We start from the raw sequence: 21474 nt of genomic DNA, 5'->3' as shown, positions 1-21474 counted from the left end.
CTCAACTATTGTAGAGACTAAAAATAACGAGTCTCCATTGCTATTTATATATTTTCCTGGTGGTGGGTCTACCGTGTGTTTACATTCGGATCGCCCACTGGGCCTTTAATGGTCAGAACATTTCCAACCATAATGTCTGGGTGGCCCGAGCTTTCTAAACAGAACTTTGTTTGGCGGCCAAGCGCCCTGCCTGCTGCTCCCTGTACCTCCAGCTACCAGGGGTATAAAGTACTTGAGTAATTGTACTTCGTTACAATACCTAAGTACTGTTCTTGGGGATTTGTACTTTACTAGAGTATTATTAGGTTTGTATACTTTTACTCAATTACATTTCAGAGAAAAAAAAACATACTTTTAGTTTTTACCTACAAAGTACAAAGTACAAAGTACAAATCTCGCAGGTCCAACAATTTTAATTAGTATAATATTTGTTTCTCTGGCCAAACTAACGTTAGCGTTATTAATCCTGCGTCCGCTCTTTATTTAAAAACAGCCAATCAACTCCCCATCAATGGAAAATTAACCCGCCCATACCCATGCTGATTGGTCCTTGTGCAAGACTAGAAAGTGGGGATCATTGATTAAACACCTGCTATCAGAAGAATAGACGGGCAGAAAAAAAGTTTTTACTTTAGAAACTTGATTACTTTGACTCAAGTGTGTTTTTAGCCAGATACTCTGACTTTTACGTGAGTATGATTTTGAGACGGTACCCATACTTTCACTTAAGTATAATTTCTGGGTACTTTTCACACCCCTGTTAGCTACTGGCTCTGCTCTGCTCTGCTCTGCTTCCTGCCTGCTGCTTCCTGCTTCCTGCCTGCCGCTTCCTGCGTGCCGCTTCCTGCACCTCCAGCTCCTGGCTCCGCTCTACGTCCTGCTTCCAGAAGGACAGAGAGGCAATAATGGAACATCAGGTCCAAATGGACGTGAACTGTCCTTCCCTGCCTCTGGCCTTATGGCCTTGTTCCAAATGAACACTTTTCCCCCGTTCTCCCTCCCTCGTGCCCTACCCCCCCCCCCCCCCCCCCCCCCCCCTCTGTATAATCTCTTCCAACGAGCCAATTTTCCAATTTAGCCTCCGACTACACAGGAAAAGGTAATATTGTTCATTGCTTTTTTTCTTTATTACCCCAATTGCTCAGAATATAAACCAACTCAATCTTGACAGGAATCTTGTTTTTATAAAAGAAAATAATTATATCCGAGCAGAATGCACTAGTAATACACGCGTTGAATAAAACACAGTACGGTGGATCCCGATTAAATAAGGATGTAGAAAGAAATTATGCTAATTTTAGATTAATTTGAGTCGTTATGTAAGTGAAATAAAGATACAATTCACCTGGAAGCTTAATGGTTTTTCTCGTGAAAAATAGAGGCTTATAGTTCAATTAGGCTCCGTCTCATTGATCACCGTCGTCTTGAAATTACAGGCCAATTTATGAGATTGTTTTTGGTCCACGTCATCTAGGTGGGCACAAAACTCTGCCTCCCCGTCCAACGTGTGCAGTGTGCCAGCATTCTAGATAGCAGTAACTGCACACGACAGGGGTTTAATGGAAAACTGGCGGGGCAACAGGGTCTCGTGGGCTTGAAAGAAAACGAAGACCAGACCTCTGGGCATACTTTAGATATATAGAGCTCGAAGGAGCTACATAATGTATTGTTGAGAGTGAAAGACGAGGAGGAGAAGAAGGGGAGCCCGCTCAGCCCGGGGAGAAATGTGTGAAACCTGCGACAGGTCCGTTGTTGTGGAGTGGAAAGAGGAAGAAGGTGAATAAAACCGTTATGTTTTTTTCTTTATCCACTTTTTTCTCCCATTTTCTATTTTTCTCCCATCCCAATTTTCGTATCGTCCAATTCAACCCTCCCCTGTCTTTGAACGCCGTTTCTTGCCTCCCACAAGTCGGCTGCAATGTGGACTAAGTCATACATAGCACGAGTCCCCTCCGATACTCGAGGTAACAGCAGTCGCATCTTTCCACCTGCGCGGCTCGATCTTTCAGCGTCGGGGGTCTGGGCTTTGGAGGGGCCCCGTCCCCGTCGCTTCCTGATTCTACTGCGCAGGCGCACCAACCGACCTGTAGGAGTCGCTGTCCACAACGCCCGATCCCCACCCATCAGTTTCCCTCCCCCTAATACTGCCAATGTGTATTAGTGCGAACGACCAGCTAAACTGAAAGCAATGTGGAGCGCTGAGCTCGAACAGGGAGATGATCTGTTTGAGCCCAGCCTCCCGTATTCGTGGTGAGCGCCTTGCCCACTGCACCACGTAGCCGCCCTATAAAACCGTTATGTTGATCACCAAACTCAAGAACAGTTTCCACTTCTTACTGTCCAACGGCGAATGCTGTCTAACTATACTTTGAAACTAACTGCAAGCCGGTTACGGTTAGCATTAGCAACTAGCTAGCTGTCAAATAATCTCTAACGGTATTCCCTTTTCTTCTCACGCTGGACACTAATGCAGGAAACAATCCCACCGCTGCCACCAATGTAACCGAGGAATAGTCCGCCTATACTTTCAGATTATAGTAAAAGAAAATCACGGGACAATTTATCAACATAACGGTTTTATTCACCTTCTTCCTCTTTCCACTCCACAACACAACAGCGGACCCGTCACAGGCGCGCGCCCCCCACTCTTCCCCAAAACAAAACCCCAAGAGGGCGCGCAACTCCACCTAATAACGTCAGCGTCAATAACAACATGGAACACATTAAATAGCTTACATAAATCTAACCAGCTAGCACTAACATTAGCTTGTTTTTGTTTAGAAAAAGCTCACGCCAATTTATACCGAGTGGCGAGACTAAAGAAAGACTCAATCGAGACTAAACAAAAAAGACTAAGACTAAAATGCTCAGAGCTGTAGTTGACTAAAACGTGACTAAAAAATAAATAAAAAATAGCTGACAAAATGAACACTGGCATCCAACCAGAGTGCAAATGTAACAGTAAGGTACTATTGAGGGAAACGTCAACTGCTTCCTTCAAGGGCGAATAAAGGATTGAATGAATCATCTGCAGAGAGCTGTAGAGCTGGGTCAGGATCTCCGGTGTTTAATGACCTCGCATATCTGGTTAGACCGTTCTTGCACTCTTTCCACAGGAAACTCCAATTACATCCTGGATAAAAGGGCACTTGACAAGGTGAATGTAACCGAATGCACTGACAGTTTGTCGGATGTCACGTGGTTTCACCCAGACCGTCCCTGGAGACTTGACTGGGGGCCAAAGAAATCATCGTTTCCAAACAGTAAAAATGGTCTATAAGTTCTCCTCAGTTCTTGGCTAACTTTGTCAGGAAGGGGGGCGGGTGACACACACACACACACACACACACACACACACACACAGACACACACACAGACACACACACTAAGGCTGTCCCCGAAGCCTGTTTTTGGGATTCTAACTTCGTCACGGTTTTTCAAACAAACGTTCGAACCTTCGTTCTTAATTAAAAAATATATATAATTGAAAAGAAATTCAAAAAAGAGATTTCTAAATAATTTTTTTTGAATTTGAATTTGAATTATAAATATCCTCAAACTAAATCCTCAATTTGAATAAAGTGATTAATGTGATTAAATGAGTCTTTTCTTTTTTATTAAATATTCTTAAAGTATATATATTCTTGTAATCTCATCAGCAGAGAGATGAGATAGGACGGGAAAAACACAGGAACACTGAACGAATCTAAATAAAAGATGCAGACGCTAAAACACAGGGGTCGGAGGAACAGGGGAAAACCCCAAAACAACAAGCAGCACCACTGTCTAGCCGTTGAAAGGAGAGAGGAAAACAAAAATAACTATAGATAAATAAACCCAGAGCCCGTTCTCAGAGGTCTCAAGTAACACTCCTCTTCCGCCGAGGACAAAGGAAGAACAACAAGAGTCAGAGCGGAGGAGACCAAGCCTGCTGAGAGACACTGCACACCAATCAGGTGCCAATCAAGCCCACCTGACAGGCCACATGGCAATTAACCCACAGAGAGTCTGGTGATTGACTGCTCCCGGGAGTAAACCCAAAATAAAATCCATAGACGGCAGTCCATCACAAACGTATTTCATAATAATAATAATAATAATAATACATTTAATTTTTAACGCACCCTACATTCCTGAGAATCTCAGAGTGCTACATAGTTAAAAAGAATAAAATAAAAATAGATATATAAAAAAGAAGAACACATAGCAGAACAACATGCAACATAAAAACTAATAAAAGGCCTTTCTAAAAAGGTAGGTCTTGAGTCCACGTTTAAAAGTGTCAACAGTTTGTGGTGCTCTCAGGTGGTTGGGGAGAGCATTCCACAGTCTGGGCGCGGCCGAGCAGAAGGCTCGATCGCCCATGGTGTGCAGCGCTTGCTTCCGGGTCTGGATGCCTCTGGGGAGTGAGTTTTACTTGCAGTACCGCTTACCATCCACAGCCACGTCACTACTTGTACCCGTGACTGTGGATATACTGCGGTACCTCCGTTACACTTAGTCCTGGGGGCTTTGAGGAGGTAGGCAGTGCCGGAGCGGAGGGAGCGTGAGGAGGACTGGGGGGGTGAGGAGTTCCTTGAGGTAGGCAGGGGCACCACCGTGTACACACTGGTGAGTGAGGAGGGAGACCTTGTACTCGATCCTGTGTTCCACGGGGAGCCAGTGAAGTGATCTGAGGGTGGGGGGTGATGTGGTCATGTTTGCACACCCTCAATCAGGATGCTAGCAGCGCTATTCTGGATGGATTGCAGTTTTTGAATGCTTTTACTAGGGATCCCGATGAGTGCATTTACAATAGTCCAGTTTCTCTGAATCTGAGGAGCGGGGTTTTGTGATGTTCCTGAGGTGAAAGAAAGAGGTCTTGCAGAGGTGTTTGATGTGAGTCTCATATGTGAGGTGGGGGTCCATGTTCACGCCCCAAGTTAGTGACAAGGGTGCAGTGAGGAATTTTAACCTCTGAAACCTAATGATGATCATCCAGCGTTAACGTTAGGCTACTGACGCACCAGGCTCTGTTAGGCTATTGACGCACCTGGCTCTGTTAGGCTACTGACGCACCTGGCTCTGTTAGGCTACTGACGCACCTGGCTCTGTTAGGCTACTGACGCACCTGGCTCTGTTAGGCTACTGACGCACCTGGCTCTGTTAGGCTACTGACGCAGCCGGCTCTGTTAGGCTACTGACGCACCTGGCTCTGTTAGGCTACTGACGCACCTGGCTCTGTTAGGCTACTGACGCACCCGGCTCTGTTAGGCTACTGACGCACCTGGCTCTGTTAGGCTACTGACGCACCTGGCTCCGTTAGGCTACTGACGCACCTGGCTCTGTTAGGCTACTGACGCACCTGGCTCTGTTAGGCTACTGACGCACCTGGCTCTGTTAGGCTACTGACGCACCTGGCTCTGTTACCGTTAGGCTACTGACGCACCTGGCTCTGTTAGGCTACTGACGCACCTGGTTCTGTTAACGTTAGGCTACTGACGCACCAGAGAGAGAGAGAGAGAGAGAGAGAGAGAGAGAGAGAGAGAGAGAGAGAGAGAGAGAGAGAGAGAGAGAGAGAGAGCGAGAGCGAGAGAGAGAATATTATAATGATGATTGGTGATTCCATGCCCTCTGCATTTCATGGGTTGTCAGTAAAGAAACTTCAACTAAGTAAAGCTCCTGGGTAATGATTCATACGCTAATTAAATACAATCTAAATCCTGTGAAAGGACCTGGAATTGATTTAGTGGAGGAGGAGGAAGAGGAGAAGGAGGAGGAGGAGGAGGAGGAGGGGGAGGAAGAGGAGAAGGAGGGGGAGGAGGAGGAGGAGGAGAAGAGGTGGTGTTGCAGGAGGAGGAGGAGGAGAGAGGAGGAGGAGGAGGAGGAAGAGGAAGAGGAGGAGGAGGAGGAGAAGAGGTGGTGCTGCAGGGAGGAGGAGGAGGAAGAGGAAGAGGAGGAGGAGGAGGTGCTGCAGGGAGGAGGAGGAGGAGGAAGAGGAGGAAGAGGAGGAGGAGGAGGAGGAGAGGTGGTGCTGCAGGGAGGAGGAGGAGGAGGAGAGAGGAGGAGAGAGGGGTGGTGCTGCAGGGAGGAGGAGGAGGAGGAGGAGGAGAGAGGAAGAGGATGAGGATGAGGAAGAGGAGGAGGAGAGAGGAGGGGTGGTGCTGCAGGGAGGAGGAGGAGGAGGAGAGAGGACGAGGAAGATGATGAGGAAGAGGAGGAGGAGAGAGGAGGGGTGGTGCTGCAGGGAGGAGGAGGAAAGGAAGAGGATGAGGAAGAGGAAGAGGAAGAGGAAGAGGAGGAGGAAGAGGAGAGGTGGTGCTGGAGGAGGAGGAGGAAGAGGAAGGAGGAGGAGCAGGAGGAGGAGGAAGAGGAGGAGGAGGAGGAGGAGGAGGAGGAGAGGAGGAGAGAGGAGGAGGAAGAGAGAGGAGGAGGAGAGAGGAGGAGAGAGAAGGAGGAGGGAGGAGAGAGGAGAGAGGAGAGAGGAGGAGGAGGAGGAGGAGGAGGAGGAGGAGCCTCCCAGCAGCTCAGTCTCTAGGAGCTGTAATGTGTAGCTGCTCTTCTACATTTTATGAGGCCGCGAAAATGAAAGGAGCCAGAGTTTGTGTGTGTGTGTGTGTGTGTGTGTGTGTGTGTGTGTGTGTGTGTGTGTGTGAGTGTGTGTGTGCATGCATGTGTGATTGAGTATGTGTGTGTGTGTGTGTGTGTGCAGGTGTGAGTGTGTGCCGGTGTGAGTGTGTGTGTGCGTGCGTGTGTGTGTGTGTGTGTGTGTGCGAGCAGGTGTGTGTGTGTGCGTGTGCGTGTGCGTGTGTGTGTGTGTGTGTGTGTGCGTGGCTGTGCTCTCTGGATCAGCTCGGCAGCAGCAGCACGGGCAGAGAGAGTGGAGCCGCAGACAACATGATGCAGAGCGAGGAGCGGCTAAATAAAACATGAGACTGAGGTGAATATGCTGACGAGCAGCCTGGTGTGAACCCACCCAGCAGGTCATGCTAACCCCCTCATGTCATGCTAACCCCCTTGTGTCATGCTAACCCCCCGTGTCATGCTAACCCCCCGTGTCATGCTAACCCCCCGTGTCATGCTAACTCGGGATGTCCCGATTGCCTTTTTTTGCTCCCGATCCGATCCCGATCATGTGATTTTAAATATCTACCGATTCCGATCGTTCCCGATCCGATCTTTCACATTAGTAATACATTTTGACGCATTTGTGTCAGAAACTGGCGGAGCACATACATTCATATGTGCTTCATATGAGAAATATTAAAAGTTTCAATATATGTTTGCACATTAGTATACATTCAGTGTTCGACTTACGTAATGATTAGCTCCATTCTGGTCTGAAACGCAGACGATAATCCTCAGTCACACAGCAAATAATTGCCGTTATCTGAAAAGTTAGTCTGAAAACTCCGCCTCCTGCTGCTTCATGAGTTTTTCCTCCACGCGAAATGTCCTCCTTGCAAACATTGCAATTGCTGTTGGACTGGCTTGACTTTCTATTTTAAAATGCTTAGTTACAAACCTCTAGCAGCTGCTCAAGTCAGTGGATAACGATAGGTTATGTAGATAACCTAGTTATATTAGTATTGGCTAAGCGTCCCGCTCTGAGCCTTACGAGATACTCCTATCTCCTGTGATACCTAATGTATCTCCCACGAACAAAAACACATGCACCCCACCTGTATGGGGCCCCGCCCCTTATGGTGGTACCGCCCATATAACCATGACCCTGGTCATGAAACACCCTTCCTCGCCAAAACCCGTCCCAGGAAAAGATCCCTCAAGAGGGAACTCAGGGCGCGCAGAGCGGGACGCTTAGCCAATACTAATATAACTAGGTTATCTACATAACCTATCGTTATATTTCGTATTGCATCGCGTCCCGCTCTGAGCCTTACGAGATAATGGGGAAGAGCGGGCGCGAGACCCGACAGATGTACCCCCTGAGGACCCGTAAGCCCACATCAAGGGGTGCGGGGAGCCCTGTCACCCCATCCTTCCTAACAAAGGGGGGGCGCAGTCAACTCCACCTGAATGCGAACAAGAGGGAGCCAGAACCCCTTGAACACACCGTACAGGCGGAACCACGTGTGACTCAACACACTGTGGCCCAACCCATACACTCCTGCTACCCGACCAAAGGACGGGAAGCAGGAAAGGCCACAGACCCCAGAACCGCCTGGGAGACAGAACCCCCGGTCATGTCCATGAGGAAAAACCTTACAAAGGAGCCCGGGGAGGACCATGAAGCTGCAGCACAGATGGCCTCCACCGAGGCCCCACCCAGGAGAGCGGCAGAGGCAGCCACCCCACGAGTGGAGTGCGCCCTGACGCCCCCAGGGGGATCCTGCCCAGCCAACGTGTAGCAGAGGGTAACACCCTCGCACAACCAATGGGACAGGCGCTGCTCCGACAGTGCCTTACCAGCACGAGCCCCACCGTAACAGACAAAAAGCTGGTCGGTAACCCTGAAATCCTGAGTACGGCTGAGGTAAATCCCCAAGCACGGACTGGACATGACAGGTGAAGGCCCGCATCTAACTCACTAGTGTGAGGAGGAGGACGAAACGCCTGAACCACAATATCCCGGGAGCGGAAGGAACTCCGGATATTCTTAGGCACGAAAGCAGGATTAGGTCGCAGAGTGACACCGCAATCGGTCCGAAAAGACAGGCACTCTGGACGTACCGAGAGAGCACAGAGCTCACCTACGCGTTTAGCGGAAGTGACAGCCAGAAGGAACGCGGTCCTGAAGGACAGCTGTCCCAACGGCGCCCGCTCGAGCGGCTCAAACGGGGCCAAGGACAACCGACCGAGGACCAATTGAAGATCCCAAGTCGGAGCCAAGGAGCGTTGCACCGGCTTAACGCGTCGAGCGCCAAGCTGGAAACGCCTCACAAGAGGGTGGCTGAACAAGACATCCCCTCAAACCCCTCATGATAGGAGGATATAGCTGCTGCATATACCCTCACCGTCGAAGCCGACAGTCTATCAAGGAGAGACTGGAGGTAACTAAGGACAGCAACCAGGGGGCAGGAGACTGAGTCCTGGCCCCCCGCCTTACACCACACTTGGAACATACGTCATCTGCCCGCGTAAGCGCGACAGTGGAGGGAGCATGCGCATTCCAGATGGTAACACCATCAGGATCAAGAACCTGCGCCCCTCAACGTACCCATCCCAACAACTGACCTAACAGATGTATGGGGAAGAATCCCTGGCGGCACGGCATCGGTCCCAGACCTGCCTGGCCATGTCCAGACGCAATCCTCACCCGTCAGGATGAGGGCCGCCCCGCGACAGTACACCTGCACCCACATTCTCCCTGCCGGGGATGTGGGGAGCCCTTAGGCCGCGCAGATGGAGGACGCCCATAGCCAGCCGCCCGCCGCCTGGTGCAGACAGGGGGAGCGTACTCCTCCCTGTCTGTCGATACACGACACTGACGTCGTATCGTCCGTCCTGATCAACACCATTTGTGGACCAGAAGGACCGCTTTCAACACCAACACATTGAACGTAGCGCAGACCGGGCAGCATGGTTTGCCAGCTGCCCCCTACTGCGTTGGCCCGACGCATCACCAGCGAGGGAGGCGTCGGTGAAAACGCGACGTGAGACAGCGCCGTAACCGTCCTAGGACGGAACCTCCCGAGCGTGTTGACAACACGCTCTGAGATGGATGCCCATAGCCCTCCAACCGTTGACTGGGAAGAGGAATACTCTACATCCAGTCTACAGCAACCCCAGGCTGGTAGAGACCTGCCTGGTACGAGACCTGACGATCCACCTTGACCGCGAAGGACCAGAACGTCATCAGGGCAGAACACTCCGTAACCCCGGATGACGCAGAGGCCCCAGTGCGGCCTCCACGCACTTGGTGAAGATGCGGGGAGCCAGAGAAAACCGAACGGCAGCCTCTGGTACTCATACGCTAACCCTGCAAAGGAAGCGTAGGTAAGCCCTAGGATGGAAGATCGGGGATGCGCATACGCATCCTACAGGTCTATGGAGGAGAACCAGACCCCCACCTGACAGTGTTCAACAGGTAGGAGACGATCCAAAAAATGCTGAACCTTCCCATGGGACAGGTCCAGCCTGGGTCTTACACCCCTCCCTCCCGACTTCTCGGGCAGAGAACACCGGGAGGAGAACGCCACGACGATGGCTTGCTTCGTCCACAGAGATTGGATCTCGTCGACCAGAGCTGTCCCTGCTGGAGACCCCGACAACAGGGTCTGTACCAAACCTGAAAACGGGTGGGGTTGTGTAAACACAAGTCCCCGCCTCACCATTCTCTCCATCTACCTCGACATATGGTACTGCCGTAGTCATATGTGACGACACTCCCAACGCACCCGCCGTCACGTGGCGCAGGTCCGCCAGGAACTGTAGATAGTTGGCCCGGTCCCCCCCGCTGTGCGAAGACAACCCTGGAATCGTGCGAGGAGCGCGTTCCGTGTCGGAACACCTGACCCTGACACCACCCACGAGGCAATCGCACCCAAGGGGGAACCCCGACAGAAAAAGGGCCTGTCTGATACGGGGGGCTTCCGATCAAAAAAGCCCCCCCACTGAACACCCCTCCAGAACATGCTGAAGGAGTTGTTCTGCAGCCGGACATGCAAGGTGTAAGGCCTCATGGGTTCCTACACACCGTAGCCCTGCAGTGATATCACTACCACCCCAAACCATGTGAGCTGCGACCACTTGCCAATATTCCAGGAGTGGGAGCACCAACATGATACCTGGCCTGGCGAAGGCGAGGCCGGGGAAGCCCGCACTGTGTGCCTCAAAAGGTTTCGAGCCCCCCTGCTGACAACACTTAAGTTGACAGACGTAACACCAGGCTCAACCAACACAGTTCAAGGTGTGGGAGCCGCTTGACAGCACAACATTCTCACGGACAGACCCAGGCTCAGCCATCAACTGGGTGTCAGCCCCTGTCTCCATGAGAAGCGAAGAATGGGGCCGCATACGCTTCAAGAAGGTTCGCGGCCCGCAGCCAAAGGAACACACCCAGAGCCCCGCTTCTGAGGGTAACAGAAAGCGGACTGAGCGGGGAGCGGGCTGCTCGCGGCAAAATGACGACGGAGTGGTTTACCAACACCGAAATCACCCAAAATGGCCGATCCCTCGGCCGCCAAGACTGTCGGCCTCGCGATACCCTGTCGATTCTCCAACCAGGGCACCACTGGCGGGGGAAACATGGCCGCCTGTCGAGGGCCCCGTCATCGCCGCTGACGAGGCCGTGCTCTCTCTTCTTCTGGCTGCGCGGTGTGAGGCGGTGTAGGGCCTAGGACAATACCGCCCGCGCTCCAGCAGAAGACCAAAATCCCCTGCGGAGAGGGGAACCCTGAGCGGTTATAGCTTGCGGCTGGGTCAAAGCTAATAACGTCAACAACCTTGCGCGATGTGTCGACGTCGGCCGGCCCTCAAGGCCCCTCCACCAGACACCATTTCTTTAATAGAAAAAACACCAATTCGAACACAGTTCTAATCGTTGCCAATTCCATACCGTGGCGGTACAAGCCTTAACAGCCCACCAGCCACTCGCCAGGCCGACCCATGGTGTCGGCCGGGCGGGGCATTGTTTCAATATATCAAAAACAAAGGACTGACGTTAACATGGAGCACCAGTGGTGATTGCAAACAGCACCCTCCACTGTGGTGTGGACCATGAAAAGGTTAAATGAATAAAAGAGCTAAACCACAAAAACTGTAGAATGAGCAAACCCATACACACAAAGTTTAAGGGGAGACGGACCAGACCCGTCTTCATTCAAAATATTCACAACAGAACACCAGCCCTAGTTTAGCCCATTTACCAAAAAAGGTAAACAAAGCCCCCCCCCCGCACTACTCCCCCAGTATACCGATTGACCGTCAGTATGAATGGTTTGAGAGGAGAGAAAGCTGTAGCAAGACAGACCTTCTCATAGCAGAGTGACAAAATGAAACAATAGCCCCCTACACAGGGCCGCCCCAGGAGATGGGGGGCCTCGCGTCTAAAAACGCACAGGGCCTCACATTTCTCCCAAGCGGCCCTGCCCTTATACTACTGCAGCCTAACGCCAGGCAATGTGGAACCCAAGACAACAATTGCCTGTGCACAGACACGCAACATGTTTACCATGTCGGCTGGACCCATAGCCCCACTACCCGACGCCAACCCAGATGGGAACACCGTTCAACAAACCCCGCCGGAACACAAGGTAATACCTGGCTAGAACCTAGCCACGACCTACCCCGTTGTCAACTCATTTACCCGAAAAAGGTAAATAGAACTCAAAACCCCACAACAGCTACCGACTGACCTTCATTGATGAACCGGGCAAGAGGCGGGAGAGTGACAACATCTCACGGCGGAGACATTAAAACAGCATAGCAATTAGCAGTAGTGATAGCATGCGGCAGTAGCAATAGCATGTTAGCATAGCTTTAGATGTTTTAGCAGCACGCCCAAGACAGCTTGGAAACCGTTCCCTGCAGAGAACGTTCACCAAACCATCTTGCCCCTGGCGCCAACACACAACAAGGTTGTGTTAACAACACAAACCAGCATTACTAACACTAATACCCATGCCTGAAGACACAGGGCCTACCTGAGTACAAGCTGGCCCGACAGCCAGCCTTGTACAGCTGAACCTCGATGTGCAGTCATCAAACGAGGAACATCACAGGCCCGTCGTGTCGCCGAAAACATGCGTCGAAGATGCCAGGGGCCAGCAACCTCCGGTAAGCTTCCAACATTATTAATCTTCCTTAATCTTTTCATTCCGCTAGCTCGTATGGTGCACGCATCCAATACGCTGGGACGAAAATAGAGGAAGGGTGTTTCATGACCAGGGTCATGGTTATATGGGCGGTACCACCATAAGGGGCGGGGCCCCATACAGGTGGGGTGCATGTGTTTTTGTTCGTGGGAGATACATTAGGTATCACAGGAGATAGGAGTATCTCGTAAGGCTCAGAGCGGGACGCGATGCAATACGAAATATAACCATTCTCGGGGAGCAACGTGTTGTTGTGATGTGAGCGTCTAAAATTAAAGGGAAAGTGTTTGTTGCAACGGTGTAAATTAAAGGGGATGTGTTTGTTGTGGACAATTATTCTGCTCTGTGTGACAATAAATACATTAATGATATATTATATGTAATTTAAAACCAAAACTAAGGCCTCCGTATGAGTTTAAGACGTGAACATGGTCATGTTTGTTGAAAAAAAATTTATAAAAAAAATAATCTTTTTTTGACTGCCGATTTTTATTAAAAAAGATTCCCGATCCCGATCCTCTGAAAAGCACGTGATCGGCGCCCCTAATGCTAACCCCTGTGTCATGCTAACCCCCCGTATCATGCTAACCCCCGTCATGCTAACCCCCCGCGTCATGCTAACCCCCCACTCCGCCATTAATATGTCTGGAGCCTTGGTGCCTTTCATGTATTATATTCCAGTCCCCTGTGGAGAAACGGCAATATGAGCTCAGAGAGATTAAAATCCCCACACCTGCGGCAAACTACATAATTAAGCAGCAATATTTAATAAGTAAACAGCGGCCAGGGGTTAAACCTTCATCCATTCACCCTAAAGCCCTGCGTACACACACACACACACACACACGTAGAGGCGCGCAAATGAGCACACAGGCAGTGCCACAATGCATTTCTATTCTATTCTATTCTATTCTATTCAGTCATGATCCTCGCCAGCCTGTTTGATGGAGTCAAGCGAATGAACGGTTGTACGGAGGTGATCCGGTTCATCTCAGTTCACCTGGTTCAGAGCAGCGGCGCCCCTGATTTAGCGCTGCACCACCGTTGAATGCATATAAGGATTGCAGGGGACATCTCGCCCTCAATATTGAGAAGAGGTACATTTCCCCCCCCCCCTCCAAAAATATAGCTCAATAAATGCCTTGAGAGCCATACTGCATTATAATCCAATTCCAATTTGCGTCAGCTGGTTCCTGAATGTTGTAAAATATTGGTTGCATAGAAGTACACCGGAATGATGCAGGAAATTAACATTTCTGGGGGGGGGGGGGGGGGGGGGGGGCCCAGACCACCCGCTTAAAGTGTCCCCCCCCCCATGTTGAAACCAGACCTACTGCCTTGCATACACACACACACACACACACACACACACACAGACACAGACGGACAGGACACACAAACACGCCCCCCACACAGACTTCCTTCCTAAACTCCCTCAGGACAAAAACTTTGAGTTTCAGACTCCTCAAACTTCTCCATCCCACACTCTCTCTACTCCGCCCCCTCCACAATACACCCACACACACACACACACACACACACACACACACACACACACACACCCCTTCCAGAGGCAGTCACTCCAGCGACTACCAGTCACGCATAATAAGAGGCTCTGACATTTGAGAGCGCGGAGAGAGGACACGCCGACAAATCCACATAATGGTTCCTGACACGTCGCGCCCTGCGAGTGAAAGAGCGAAGGAGTGGCGCTCCTCTGAACGCACCGGACCTTTCCGCCAGGGCGGGGGGGGGGGGGGGGGGGGGACTAAAAGGGGGGGCCCGGGGAGGCCGAAAGGAGCGATAACCGCTCCGTGAGCCGGGCCGATAAGGGCGTCGCTCGCCCCTGGCGAATTAACCTTCCGTGTCATATACGTCTCCGCGCCGCGTCCCTGCACGTCCCGGGCTCTTAACCCTTTCACTGCCACACTACCAAACGGTTAACCCTTTCACTGCGACAATACACAGAAGGTTCACCAATTCACTGCCACGCGACAAAGGGTTAACCCTTTCACAACCACACTACAGAAGGTTAACCGTCTGTAGTGTGGTAGTGAAAGGGTTAACCTTCTGTAGTGTGGTAGTGGAAGGGGTTAACATTCTGTAGTGTGGTAGTGAAGGGGTTAACCTTCTGTAGTGTGGTAGTGAAGGGGTTAACCTTCTGTAGTGTGGTAGTGAAAGGTTAACCTTCTGTAGTGTGATAGTGAAATGCTTAACCTTCTGTGGTGTGGTAGTGAAAGGTTAACCTTCTGTAGTGTGGTAGTGAAAGGTTAACCTTCTGTAGTGCGGTAGTGAAAGGTTAACATTCTGTAGTGTGGTAGTGAAACAAAGGTTAACCTTCTGTAGTGTGGTAGTGAAGGGGTTAACCTTCTGTAGTATGGTAGTGAAAGGTTAACCTTCTGTAGTGTGGTAGTGAAAGGTTAACCTTCTGTAGTGTGGTAGTGAAAGGTTAACCTGCTGTAGTGTGGCGGTGAAAGGTTAACCTTCTGTAGTGTGGTAGTGAAACAAAGGTTAACCTTCTGTAGTGTGGTAGTGAAAGGTTAACCTTCTGTAGTGTGGTAGAGAAATGGTTAACCTTCTGTAGAGTGGTAGTGAAAGGTTAACCGTCTGTAGTGTGGTAGAGAAATGGTTAACCTTCTGTAGTGTGGTAGTGAAAGGTCAACCTTCTGTAGTGTGGTAGTGAAAGGGTTAACCCTCTGTAGTGTGGTAGTGAAAGGTTAACCTTCTGTAGTGTGGTAGTGAAAGGGTTAACCTTATGTAGTGTGGTAGTGAAAGGGTTAACCTTCTGTAGTGTGGTAGTGAAAGGGTTAACCTTCTGTAGTGTGGTAGTGGAAGGGTTAACCATCTGTAGTGTGGTAGTGAAAGGGTTAACCTTATGTAGTGTGGTAGTGAAAGGGTTAACCTTCTGTAGTGTGGTAGTGAAAGGTTAACCGTCTGTAGTGTGGTAGTGAAAGGTTAACAGTCTGTAGTGTGGTAGTGAAAGGTTAACCTTCTGTAGTGTGGTAGTGAAAGGTTCACCTTCTGTAGTGTGGTAGTGAAAGGGTTAACCGTCTGTAGTGTGGTAGTGAAAGGGTTAACCCTCTGTAGTCTGGTAGTGAAAGGTCAACCTTCTGTAGTGTGGTAGTGAAAGGTTAACCGTCTGTAGTGTGGTAGTGAAAGGTTAACCTTCTGTAGTGTGGTAGTGAAAGGTTAACCTTCTGTAGTGTGGTAGTGAAAGGTTTAACCGTCTGTAGTGTGGTAGTGAAAGGGTTAACTGTCTGTAGTGTGGTAGTGAAAGGGTTAACCTTCTGTAGTGTGGTAGTGAAAGGTTAACCTTCTGTAGTGTGGTAGTGAAAGGTTAACCTGCTGTAGTGTGGTAGTGAAAGGTTAACATTCTGTAGTGTGGTAGTGAAAGGGTTAACCCTCTGTAGTGTGGTAGTGAAAGGTTAACCTTCTGTAGTGTGGTAGTGAAAGGGTTAACCCTCTGTAGTGTGGTAGTGAAAGGTTAACCTTCTGTAGTGTGGTAGTGAAAGGTTAACCTTCTGTAGTGTGGTAGTGAAAGGGTTAACCTTCTGTAGTGTGGTAGTAAAAGGTTAACCTTCTGTAGTGTGGTCGTGAAAGGTTAACCTTCTGTAGTGTGGTCGTGAAAGGGTTAAGGAGGCGCAGACACGCGGTTACATAACCGGGGTGGGGCGGGGTGGTGTGGGGGCTCCCGGGGTGGCAGGCTGCTGTAGATGGTAAATAGATGAGACCTAGCTGCTTAATGCTGACCCCGCCCGTCCCCCCCGCCCGTCCCCCCCCCGCTCTATTCTCTAACGGGACGTATCTCCCGGTCCAGCTGGCAGAACATGGCCTGACTAAGCCATTTGGACTTTTGGATTATAGCCAGCGTTCTCAAGGTCGACCCGGCTCCAAAACTCGTTTCGGTGTTTTTGATTTTCTTTTGAAGTGGTATGTATGGGGAGAGAGAGACGAGCAGCCCCCTCTCTCCGCACGGCGAGGCGAAGCCTGGCAGAGGAATGAGCTTCAAATCCATCAGTAAACCACACTCCTACGCAGAGCTGCCTCCACGCCTGTACGTCACAGCCTGCTAAACAGCTCTCTCTGTACGACTGTACGTCACAGCCTGTTAAACAGCTCTCTGTACGACTGTACGTCACAGCCTGTTAAACAGCTCTCTCTGTACGACTGTACGTCACAGCCTGCTAAACAGCTCTCTCTGTACGACTGTACGTCACAGCCTGTTAAACAGCTCTCTCTGTACGACTGTACGTTACAGCCTGTTAAACAGCTCTCTGTATGACTGTACGTCACAGCCTGTTAAACAGCTCTCTCTAACGCCTGTACGTCACAGCCTGTTAAACAGCTCTGTCTCTACGACTGTACGTCACAGCCTGTTAAACAGCTCTCTGTACGACTGTACGTCACAGCCTGTTAAACAGCTCTCTGTACGACTGTACGTCACAGCCTGTTAAACAGCTCTCTGTACGACTGTACGTCACAGCCTGTTAAACAGCTCTCTGTACGACTGTACGTCACAGCCTGTTAAACAGCTCTCTCTCTACGACTGTACGTCACAGCCTGCTAAACAGCTCTCTGTACGACTGTACGTCACAGCCTGTTAACAGCTCTCATTCTGTGTATTGAGTTTATTAGGATCCCCATTCGCTGTTGCATGACAACAACTAGTCTTCCTGGGGTCCACACACAAAACATTACATTCGACAAGACTTTTACAGAACAGTAAATAAAAAACAGATTTCCGAAGTCCATTTTCCTTCAAGCATTGACTTTCATATCTTCCATCATATACCACTTATTTTCTGATTTTCATTTCATTGGAAAGAAAATAAATGAATGTATTAAGGGAACATAATACGAGTCCGACGTCTGACAACTTTGGAGTGCGAGAGTCGACGCGCGCTCGCTCAGTAACGCAGCGGCGTCGGTCCCTGCCTCTGCCAAGGCTCAATGCCCACGTTTCAGGTGGAGCGGCCAACAGGAAGGCAGACAGATGGAGAGACAGAGCTTTCCTTGTTGTATAGTAGTGTAATCCAGTGGATTTGAACCTGAGACTAGGGATGTTCGATATTGGAATTTTTTTTACCGATATCCGATATACTGATATTGTATACTCTTAATTTCCGATACCGATATCGATATATGCAGGGTCCCCCCCCCCCCCCAAAAAAACGGAATAATTTCAGGCAATTAACATTACATATCTCTTGTTGTGGAATTAACACAACATTATGCATACTTTTGACAAATAAAATAATAATTTGTTCTTACTTGCTTGCCTGGGTTAAATAAATGTAAAGAAGATAATTTTTTTTTTCTTCTTTTTCTTTTTTAAACCAATACAGATAATATCGGACATCCCTACCTGAGACCATAGGATCCACAGGCGGCCGCACTAACCAGCTGAGCTAAAGGGTCAGACCCGTCAGCAGGTGCTGCTTGACTGTAGTTTACACTAACCAGCTGAGCTAAAGGGTCAGACCCGTCAGCAGGTGCTGGTCGACTGTAGTTTACACTAACCGGCTGAGCTAAAGGGTCAGACCCGTCAGCAGGTGCTGGTCGACTGTAGTTTACACTAACCAGCTGAGCTAAAGGGTCAGACCCGTTAGCAGGTGCTGGTCGACTATAGTTTACACTAACCAGCTGAGATAAAGGGTCAGACCCGTCAGCAGGTGCTGGTCGACTGTAGTTTACACTAACCAGCTGAGCTAAAGGGTCAGACCTGTTAGCAGGTGCTGGTCGACTGTAGTTTACACTAACCAGCTGAGCTAAAGGGTCAGACCCGTCAGCAGGTGCTGGTTGACTGTAGTTTACACTAACCAGCTGAGCTAAAGGGTCAGACCCGTCAGCAGGTGCTGGTCGACTGTAGTTTACACTAACCAGCTGAGCTAAAGGGTCAGACCCGTTAGCAGGTGCTGGTTGACTGTAGTTTACACTAACCAGCTGAGCTAAAGGGTCAGACCCGTTAGCAGGTGCTGGTCGACTGTAGTTTACACTAACCAGCTGAGCTAAAGGGTCAGACCCGTTAGCAGGTGCTGGTCGACTGTAGTTTACACTAACCAGCTGAGCTAAAGGGTCAGACCCGTTAGCAGGTGCTGGTTGACTGTAGTTTACACTAACCAGCTGAGCTAAAGGGTCAGAGCCGTTAGCAGGTGCTGGTTGACTGTAGTTTACACTAACCAGCTGAGCTAAAGGGTCAGAGCCGTTAGCAGGTGCTGGTTGACTGTAGTTTACACTAACCAGCTGAGCTAAAGGGTCAGAGCCGTTAGCAGGTGCTGGTTGACTGTAGTTTACACTAACCAGCTGAGCTAAAGGGTCAGACCCGTCAGCAGGTGCTGGTCGACTGTAGTTTACACTAACCAGCTGAGCTAAAGGGTCAGACCCGTTAGCAGGTGCTGGTCGACTGTAGTTTACACTAACCAGCTGAGCTAAAGGGTCAACGTCCAATGCCCGCGTGCAACGTCAGACTGACGGGCCAACCCGCCGAGGAGAGGAATGAATGCAGACAGACAGGCAAGAGTTTTCCACATTATGGGATTATGTGTAGGATGTTATTCTATTTCCATTCTGCACTCGTGTCGTGACGCCGAAATTGCATCGAGAGTTTGCTTTGAAAAATGCAACCTCTTGACTCTGCGGAGGAGCCGCGTAGGAACTGGTGGTGACACACCCGACGACCGGAGAGCCTGAATGAAGCGACGCGGGTAATCAGACAATGATGCCATCATCAATCCCATAAGCCGCTAGTGGAATTACCGTATCTTCTCCGAGAGCCGGGAGGCAAAGCCATGTGAATGGGGGACAGAGCGAACAAATCTATGGATTGAAATAATTGGCTCTCATGTATACAGTATACCACCCGGCGCCTTTATGACATAATCTCTCCCCTAATCCCTCTTTATCTCATTCTAGTGCCTCCCGCTATACTGCGCTGCCGACTGTGACGCCAGTCGATCGCTGTTCCCTACCCCCCCCCCCCCCCCCGTATACGCCGAATTAGAAGCGGTGAGAGCTAATAGTCTCCCGTCCCCCGTAATGTCTTCATGGGTTTAAAATCCTTTATTTATTTTTTTTATCTCTTCGCTGCGATGACTTTCAGAAGTTACTACTACTCCTTAACTCATTGTTATTCCGTGTTATTCTGGGGGGAATTTATACACGCAATATCTTCAGTTTGAGGATTATTCTCAAGCGGTCAAGATTCGAGAAAGGTCACTGATTACACTCAGTAATAGTCTGTATTATTCACATCAGATGGTTTTAAAAGCCCCATGAACAAAATAGATGTTCATGTTCTTTTATCACATAATGTCTTGCCGTGATTGCCACTTATACACCAGTATCTGTCCCAACAATGACAAACAAGTTGTTTTGTAGGTTTTCTTAAAATGGTATTTTAGACTTTGTTATTTCCTGGAAAACAAAACAAATGCTGATGAGTCATCGTGCACACGGGGGCGTGTACTAATTTAGCATCCAATTAAATGCTTTCTAGAATGACATTTATTACAGTACATTGTAACTGAGCTGCACTCTGCCTCTTTAACTCAATTGAAATGTTCAATGTCAGCTTGATAGGGATTATTTATTATTTATTATTGGCAACTGTAAACGCCAATCAATCCACGACAAGTCCCTCCCAAGCTTCCCGTTTTTACAGGAAAGGCATAAATATGTGGAATCAAATTCATTCAGTTCTTTGGGACTTCAAGGCTTGATGTAAAAGAGGGACATTTAGGAGAATTGAAAAGGGGTTTAGGGTCTTGAGAATTATTCTCTTTGTTGTTTTGTTTTTAATGGCAACTTAACCATGCCATACTCACACAATAATCCTCTGCTTTTCACATCTCTACCTCTGGTCGTTCATTTTTATCGCCGGTGAGGATATGATTTATCTCCCTGCTGGTCGTCTATAACAGACTATCATTCATTCTTGCATTGAATTAATAAACACGTGGATTCCTCTAAATCGTCAGCAGCTCCCCGCCAGCGTCTCCCTGCTGGCTCTAGTGCCTCCTCTCTCTCCAAGAAGCCACTGTGAGCTGTGTTACTGGTCACAGTCTGGCCTGATCTCTGCCAACGACGAGAGGGCCTACCTGGAAGAGGTAGAAGATCTGGTGCAATGGTGTCGGGAGAACAGCCTCTCCCTGAACGTCAGCAAAAACAAAAGAGATGATTGTGGACTTTAGGAGGTCGGGGGTCAGGGACTACAGCCCCCTCAGCATCGACGGGGCACGGGTCGAGAGAGTGAACAGTTTTAAGTACCTCGGAGTCCACATATCCGAGGACTTGACATGGACCACACACATTGACAGTGTAGTGAAGAAGGCACGGCAACGCCTCTACTTCCTCAGGCGCCTAAGGAAGTTCCAAGTGAGTCAGAAGATCCTCAAAAACGTCTACTCATGTACAATAGAGAGCATCCTGACTGGTAACATAACCTCCTGGTTTGGGAATAGCACCGCACAAGACCGCAGCAGACTACAGAGAGTGGCCCGTTCAGCCGAGCGCACAATTGGAGGGGGGCTTCCCACTCTCCAAGACGTTTATAACAAGCGTTGCAGGGCCAAGGCTAAGAGAATAATCAAATACTTTACTAGTCACCCAAACAACTGCCTCTTTGAACTGCTGCGGTCAGGCAAGCGCTACCGGAGTCTCATGGCCAGTGCAGGGAGACTCAGAAGGAGCTTCTATCCCCCATCAGGAGGCTCAACGACAA

The 21474-nt window shown here is 49.6% G+C and overlaps 1 protein-coding gene across 1 annotated transcript in view; it reads right to left on the bottom strand.

Moving 5' to 3' along the window:
* Window positions 1–760: 760 nt before the first annotated feature.
* Window positions 761–21474, bottom strand: part of trim44 (tripartite motif containing 44) — a gene marked incomplete at both ends in the record, with an annotated part of 58045 nt that continues 37331 nt past the window's right edge. The window contains 2 exons of the mRNA XM_084334499.1: window positions 761–880; window positions 20852–20902. Of these exons, the coding sequence (XP_084190625.1) occupies window positions 761–880; window positions 20852–20902 (171 nt within the window). The remainder of the gene's footprint in view (window positions 881–20851; window positions 20903–21474) is intronic.

This window comes from Notolepis coatsorum, assembly GCF_963971535.1.
Source record: "Notolepis coatsorum genome assembly, chromosome: 18".
In the NCBI taxonomy this organism is placed as follows: domain Eukaryota; kingdom Metazoa; phylum Chordata; class Actinopteri; order Aulopiformes; family Paralepididae; genus Notolepis; species Notolepis coatsorum.
This window is presented reverse-complemented; position numbering and strand designations above follow the sequence as displayed.